Below are 7,937 nucleotides of genomic sequence, written 5' to 3' on the forward strand. Positions count from 1 at the left end.
ACTGGAGAGAAACCTTATGAATGTAAGGAATGTGGAAAGGCTTTCAGAAACAACGTTAGTCTTACTGAACATCAGAGAATCCACACTGGAGAGAAACCTCATGAATGTAATCATTGTGGAAAGGCTTTCAGAGATAGGAGCAGTCTTGCTGTACATCATAAAATCCACACTGGAGAGAAACCTCATGAATGTAATCAATGTGGAAAGGCTTTCAGAGAAAGGGGCACTCTTGCTGTACATCAGAGAATTCACACTGGAGAGAAACCTTTTGAATGTAATCAATGTGGAAAGGCTTTCCAACAGAGGTCCCATTTAAGTGCACATCAGAAAATCCACACTGGAGAGAAACCTTATCAATGTAAGGAATGTGGAATGGCTTTCAGTTACAACTTTAAACTTACTGAACATCAGAGAATCCACACAGGAGAGAAACCTTATAAATGTATTCAGTGTGGTAAAGCTTTTACACAGAGATCCAGGGTTGTTGCACATCAGACAATCCACACTGGAGAGAAACCTTATAAATGTAGTCATTGTGGAAAGACTTTCAGAGACAGTCGTGTTCGTGCCACGCATCAGAGAATCCACACAGGAGAGAAACCTTATGAATGTAATCATTGTGGAAAGGCTTTCAGACAGAGGGCCCATTTAACTGCACATCAAAGAATCCACACTAGAGAGAAACTTTATCAATATAATCAGTATTGAAAGTCTTTCAAACTGAGGACCCACTTTACTCCCCATAGGAGAATCCACACTGGAGAGAAACCTTAGAAGTGTCATTAATGCATAAATGTTTCCCCACAGGGCTGGAATCTTGCTCAACATCAGAGAATCCACACTGGAGAGGAACCTCATGAATATCTGGAATGTGATAAAAACTTTTTATGTCCACCATCTCCTTCCCAAAGAAATGTGATGAAGTGTCTAAGAGACAGGATTTCTGGTCAGCTGTTTCACTAATTACGACTATTGAATATTTAATAACACAGTGATCCTTGAGCTCTGTCTTGTGAACTAGGAGGAATCACAGAGGGCTCTCAGCACTTATGTGCCCTCAGATAAGTGGACTTTGCCACCACATAAAAAATCTGCTCTGATGCTTAGACAAGATTGAATGAAGATTACAGTGAGAGGTTGTAGCAGCAAGCACCCCAAGCGTCCTCAGGGTTTGCTGCCAGCACAGGTTCTTGGATCTGCTTTGTTAAAGGAAAGCAACTCAAAATAGGTTAACAAGCTTACTTTAATCAGTCAAATATGTATCGTTTATCTAGTTCAGGGGAAAAGGTCAGCACCCCTAACTTCAGAATACACAGACAGAATTATCAAGACAGAAATAGATCAAGTAGACAGCTTTCCAAAGTGTCCAGCCATTACATCCATACCCAGTCAACATCTGGGTTTCAACATCTAGGTTTTTCAAAGCCAGGGGGCTCTCAACAACGGCTTCCCAGAATCCATGTCAAATCACAGAACACTTCTCAAAGTGAGCCCCCAAAACAAAGCCTTACATCAGGGCTTATATAGCCTTCTCCTAGCTCAGAGAATGTAACAACCTTATTGACTCACTGGCCAATCAAGAAGTATCTACTGAAAAACAAGCCTCCCACCCCAGGCTTCAGGTGCAATTTAGCCTAGGGGCAGGGAAAATCTTTAAATTTGCATTCCTTTCAATTCTTATACTGTGATTTCTTTAGCTTTTAAACAGTTGATGGTTATTCACTTTTTTTCTTGTTTTTGCTGGCACAAAGAGTTGTGATATAAATATTTTGAAAACTGGCTGCAGTCAGTCTAGAGTATTAAATTCATAGCTGGACAAAGTGAGTTTCTATGTAATATAATTTGGAAAATATATTCAATAGAATTGATGTCATTTGATTGACAGCAATTTTTGTTTTAAATCTGTCTTGTCAAAATAATAAGATTTTCAAAAATATGTAATATTGCTTTTGTTATTATCTTTCAAAATTGTCTTTTATTATGATTTTGGGAAATTATTTGATAAGAACCTGCATTTTAACAGTGATGCTTGGAGGGTGATTCTTAGGCAATCAACTCTGCTTTTGATCTGCATGCTGTGAAATGGCAAATTAGACTATTAGAGAATGTGGTTATAATGTTTCAAAACTGCTAAGTGTTCAATTCAATGTATCTGGCTGAAAAAGAATAAAAATAACAACTTGGATTTTGGGAAAAGTAAAAAAAGCATGTAAATTCTCCTTATCTGGGAAGTTCTTTGGGGACTCACCAAATGCTTCTGGACCTTCTGTTTGGGCAAGGTCACCAAATCTTATCAGCTGTGCTTAAGAAATTGCTTAAATGGGGTGGCTAGGTGGCCCAGTGAATAGAGCACTAGCCCTGGAGTCAGGAGGATCTGAGTTAAAATCCGGACCCAGATACTTGACACTAGCCGTATGACCTTGGGCAAGTCACTTAACCTCAATTTCCCTGCCCTCTCCCCTCCAAAAAGAAATTTAAAAAATAAATAAGCTGCTTAAAGAAGAGGTTGTCCAATTTTGAAGCAATGAAGTACTTGGCTGAATAATTAAGACCTCAAAGAACAGTTTGGGGACTGGGAGCTTGCAAATTTTTTTATAATACCCAAGTTTTATGGGAATTTGTCTGGCCACTGGTTATTGAAATTGAGAAATTCTATCTAGAACAATATATATGGCAGTTACTACACCTTTGAACCAACTCAGTCTCAACAGCCTCCAGCTTTCCTTCAAAATCGGACCCTTCCTTGGGTACAGTTGATAGTCACTTCTTGGAATGTGGAAAATAGGAGTCTGACTTCAATCCCCATTATCTGGGGACTCCATCATGTCAATACAAGAAGCCCTGATTATGTCCAGGCACTATACTAGGTCCTGGGGTTAACAAGCAGGGTGAAACAACCCCTATCCTCAAGGAGCTCACTTTCTGAAGGGTTTAGTCAAGTAATTAAGTCAACAAGCTTCTGTTAAGTACTTGATGGGGTCCAAGCAAGTTGTAGGCTCTTGGGATTCCAAGAATGGAAAAAGAAAATAGACAATTTGCAAACAACTACACACACACGATGCGTAATTGTAGCAAACTTTCAGAAGTTTCTCTGCTTCACTAATGAAATGTTCCCCTTCCGTATATTATTATCTGAAAGGCTACAGGGCAGACAAGCAAGAGGATGTATTATGAAGGGAATGTTTTGGGGTCCCTTGACTTCAATAGGAGTATTCCCCTGTCCTATACAGTTACCTACAAAGGTTACTGGGCAGATAAGCAAGAGGACCTGTAATCTTTGTTGTTTATACCTCCAGATATGGTCCTAGAATTATACCCTGATAAATAACTAATCTTAAGCAAGGCTAAATAGTGAACAGGATTAAAGGAGGCTCCTTCTACATTAGCTGCATTCCTTTGATGTAGGATCTATCTACATTGTCTGCATTCTTTGGGGGTGTCTACATTCTCTTGGGGGGTGTGGCAGCAAGCACCCCAAGTGTCCTCAGGATTAGCTGCCAATACAGGTTCTTAGATCTGCTTTGTTAAAGGAAAGCAACTCAAAATGGGTTAACAAGCTTACTTTAATCAGTCAAATATGTATCGTTTACCTTGTTCAGGGGAAAAGGTCAGCACCTCGAACTTCAGAATATAAAGACAGAATTATCAAGTCAGAAACAGATCTAGTAGACAGATTTCAAACTGTCCAACCATTACATCCATACCCAGTCAACATCTGGGTTTCAACATCTGGGTTTTTCAAAGCCGGGGGGGCTCTGCACAGTGGCTTCCCAGAATCCACATCAAATCACAGAACACTTCTCAAAGTGAGCCCCCAAAACAAAGCCTCACATCAGGGCTTATATAGCCTTCTCCTGGCTCAGAGAATGTAACAACCTTATTGACTCACTGGCCAATCAAGAAGTATCTACTGAAAAACAAGCCTCCCACCCCAGGCTCCAGGTGCACTTTAGCCTAGGGGCAGGGAAGATCTTACAAATTTGCATTTCCATTACAGGGGGCATAAAATCTCTGTGTGCTCCTGGCATCTTTGGCTTTGTATGAAATGGTCCTGTAATAAACAGACTATTGATTACACCCCCGTCTCCTTATTCTCACCGCTTGCTAGCCCACCGAGCTGGCCGCAGTAATTGGTGCCCAAAACGTGGGCTGATTGTGTCTCTAGCGAGGGACCCCCAGGATTTGCCGGCAGGAAGCTGTCCAGGCATGAAATCCGAGGGTAAACGGGTGTCTTTCAAGGTAAGGGGAAGGCTCTAGAAGGGCGGTCGTCGGTGCGCTCTATTTTTCATAATCAGAGCTCACAGAGACATAGTATGGGAGCAAGCTGAGTGAAGGGTTTAAAAGATGAAGGAAAAGATCTGAGAATATTACAACATAGTGTGCAAGAAAGGGATATCTGGCCTTAGATACCAGGTAGCAGTCTAATAAAACCTCATATTTGCTATTGCCTGCAAGACTTCAGTGTAAATTTCTTTATTTTACAGATGTTGAATGGGGGCGACATTTGAAATCAAATAAGTTACAAGTTGGAAGGTGTTGAACATAGTGTAATATATGAAATTAATTCAAAATCAGACTTTTTTTGTCTGGACAAAGGTTTGCACTATTTGTTTCAACACCTGACAAATGCCATCTTTGATCTGGTTCTGCATCAAGTTAATTTAATAACAGTAATAATCAGCCTTTATATAGTGCATGTTATGTGCTGGTTACTGGAATAAGTGATTTATAGACCTCATATTTGATCCTCACAACGATGCTTAAAGGTAGGTACTGTTACCTCTGCTTTACAATAAGAGAAACAGAGTTTGTGACTTACCCAATATCAGAGTGCTAACAAATGCCTGAAGAAGAATTAGAAGTCAGGTCTTCCTGTGTGCTTTGTCCAACTATGCCTATATATCTATATATCTGTATCTGCAGTCCTACTATATCTATACAATGCATTACCAACTGTATTGTTACTTATAACTACTATATAGGGAAAATGCTCCCTTCTACCTGGATGTGATAGGAGAATTTGTAGAGTCTGTTCTTGAGAGATGAAAATGCATTTTTTTTAACCCCCACATGAGGCAATAAAATGAGTGGCTAGTTAATATACAACAGAGGTGTTTTCTATTTTTAAAATTTTTTTTGCTTTGTGGAGGCCAATTGGGTATAAGTGACTTGCCCAAGGTCACAGGGCTAGTAAGTGTCAAGTGTCTGAGGCTGGATTTGAACTCAGGTCCTCCTGCCTCCAGGTCTGGAGCTCTGTTCAATGCACCACCTAGCTGCCCAAAGGTGTATTTTTCTATTGGCAAATTACAAGATGTGTCATTTTTTCACAGTGGTGAGGAATTAGGCACTAAGGGGATGCCCATTAATTTGGGAATGGTTGATCAAGTGAGGGTATGTGAACTTGATAGAATATAACTCTTTTAACAAAATATTTAGGGAATGATTTCAAAGAAACCTGGGAAGACTTGCATGAACTGATTAAAATGCATAATGAGCAGAATAATTTCTATAGTAACAAAAACAGATTAAACCCCCCCCCACCAAATTCTGACTTAAGAACTCCAATGTATACAATGACAAACCACAACTTCATAGGATAAGTGATGACATATGCTGGCAACTTCCCAATAAAAGACGAAAAACTCAGAGAGCAGTGTCAGAGCTATTTTGGGGGGACACAGACAATGAAGGAATTTTATTTGTGATTATACATGTTTGTGATGGGGATTTTATTTTCCTTTCTCAATTTGAGTTGATGGGCCGTGAGGAATATTTGCTAATTTTTTAAAAAATATATTAAGACCAAACAGAAGGAAACATACCCAATATTTTTCACAACTGTAGACATAAGAATACTTTTAGATAACAAGATTTTTAAAAGATAGATGATTTTAATTAGATAAAATTTTAATGTTTGTATAAAATAAATGAAAATGAAATTAGAAGAGAAATTGTACATAGTAGAATATATCTGAGTGGGATACACTGTCTCTCTGCACCCTCTGTGAAGAATCCTCACAGTGAGGAAAAGAGAGGGAGACTATCTTCAAACCACAGACAGACTTGTGTAAGACTGGACAGACCTGAGTCCTGGGTTTTAGCAGCAAGCACCGTAGTATCCCCAGGGTGGCTGCAAAAACAGGTTCTTAGATCTGCTTTTCTAAAGGAAAGCAACTCAAAATTAACAATCTTACTTCAATCAATCAAACATATATACTTTAGCTAGTTAAGGGGGCAAAGGTCAGCACCCCGAACTTCAGATAATACAGAGGTTACAAGTAGACAACAAATAGAAACATATTAGCAGATAGGCCTCCAACTGTGTGACCATTACATCCATACCTAGTCAGTTACCAAAGAAGGAAGCCTCAACATCTGGATTGCCAATAGATGACTGTTGAAGGAATAAGAAGGTTTGCTTCTTTTTTCTGTCTGGGGTCTTTATTTAATTCAGTTCTCTCATGTCTCTCTGGAAGCTCATCTGCCTCCAGCATTCTCTTCTACCTCATCATTAGGAACTCAAATGTTGGGTGAGACTCTCTCAGGTTATAATGTTTAAATAAGAGTACATTCAATTTTAAAGAGTTTACTTTCAGTGTTTTGATTATTGGTCACTCCAAAGTTTGAGAAATCAGGTATAATTGAATCCAACCCAGAGTTTGTAGATGATGTTTATTTTTTTTAAAGCAATTGGGGTTAAGTAACTTGCTCAAGGTTACACAGCCAGTTATTTCTGGGTGTGATGCTAAGTAGCTGAGCCTGGATTTGATCCCCAGGTCATCCCGACACTGGAGCCAGTGCTCTTACTCGCTGAGCCACCTGGCCACCCCAGTAGTTTGTGAAATCAGGTGTAATTGGAATCCAACCCAAAGTTTGTAGATGATGTTTAGATTAAATCTAGGGAACTTTCCCCACCCCCAATGTATCTGACATCAGGATAATGGGTTTAAAATTGCAAAACTAAAATTTGTCCCTTTAGACAATTTGATCAGGGCTTCTAATTATCATCATTCTAAATGCAATCACTTAAGGATTTCAGCAATTGGTGCTTAAAATGTATATTACCATTATAAAATCTGTTTTCATAAGTAATGCTGGTGAAAGGTGTGAGAGAAATAAAAGCTGTCTTGATTTATAAATTGTTAAGTATTAACTCTTGCAAAATTCTAAATGGTGAAAAGTAGCATGAAGCAAGGTGGGTATGATTTTAATTAAGAAAAAAAAAGCACAAAACTGATTTTTTTAAAGACCAGAATACCCTCAAAGGTGAAAAACAAAAGGGAGATTTAGAAAAGCCCACTGCTGCAGCAGAGGAGAGGAAGGACTATCTACCCCCTATCTTCTAACTACAGAATGGACATGTATTGATTCTCACTGTTATATACAATCCAGAGGTTAAGCTATAGACACCAACTCCTGTTACAGGCATAAGAGATCCAAAATACACCCGGAAAAGTTAAAGGATGTGGGACAGTGTTTGGCCAACCTGTAGTTTGGTTTGGCCTGTTAGTCGACTCTTAGTGGAGAGGAGCCCTGTAAAGGTATCCCCGTGGAAAGGCTTCAGGCTAGAATCTCTTTCTGACACCTAGAAAGTCCCCACTTTGGCCTGGCCTCATTTCTGGGATGTTGGTGGAAAACACAACCTCAAAATCTTGGGAGAGGTTGCCAGCTGGCCTGATTCTGGGAGGAGGCTTTCAGTGTAGCAGATGCCTTTGTGGACATTTTCTCCCTGAAGCATATTTAGAACCTGCAGGAAAATGGGATCGAGTTGTTTGAACCTTGTCCTGTATAGCTTAGGGACTGGGTTTGTATGAGGCTTTTGAGACCCACTTTGTTGCTTAATCTGCACACACAGGTCCTGCTGTCCCCAGAAGCCTTTAGGGGAGGGAACAGTCCAGAGAGTGAGGCAGTGAATTTTCTGAGATGGGCCTTTGAGC

General features: G+C 39.7%; 1 protein-coding gene and 1 pseudogene across 3 annotated transcripts in view; one reads left to right on the forward strand and one right to left on the reverse strand.

The window, feature by feature from the left end:
• The window catches only part of LOC138173106 (zinc finger protein 850-like), a 784,878-nt pseudogene that overhangs the window by 303,230 nt on the left and 473,711 nt on the right, over positions 1-7,937 (reverse strand).
• The window catches only part of LOC138173092 (zinc finger protein 420-like), a 436,800-nt gene that overhangs the window by 18,771 nt on the left and 410,092 nt on the right, over positions 1-7,937 (forward strand). For 2 of the 3 annotated variants that reach the window (XM_069103022.1, XM_069103023.1), the window contains one exon: positions 1-914. This exon is cut by the window's left edge and continues 1,208 nt beyond it. The exons of the other annotated variant lie outside the window; for it this stretch is intronic. In XM_069103022.1, coding sequence (XP_068959123.1) covers positions 1-708 — 708 coding nt within the window. In that variant the 3' untranslated portion in view covers positions 709-914. Of the gene's footprint in view, positions 915-7,937 lie in introns of those variants that run through there. 3 annotated transcript variants of the gene reach the window in all.

The sequence above is a fragment of the Petaurus breviceps genome, unplaced genomic scaffold, assembly GCF_028583685.1.
Source record: "Petaurus breviceps papuanus isolate PSGF00001 unplaced genomic scaffold, PetGlider_PUasm1.0 563, whole genome shotgun sequence".
NCBI lineage: Eukaryota > Metazoa > Chordata > Mammalia > Diprotodontia > Petauridae > Petaurus > Petaurus breviceps.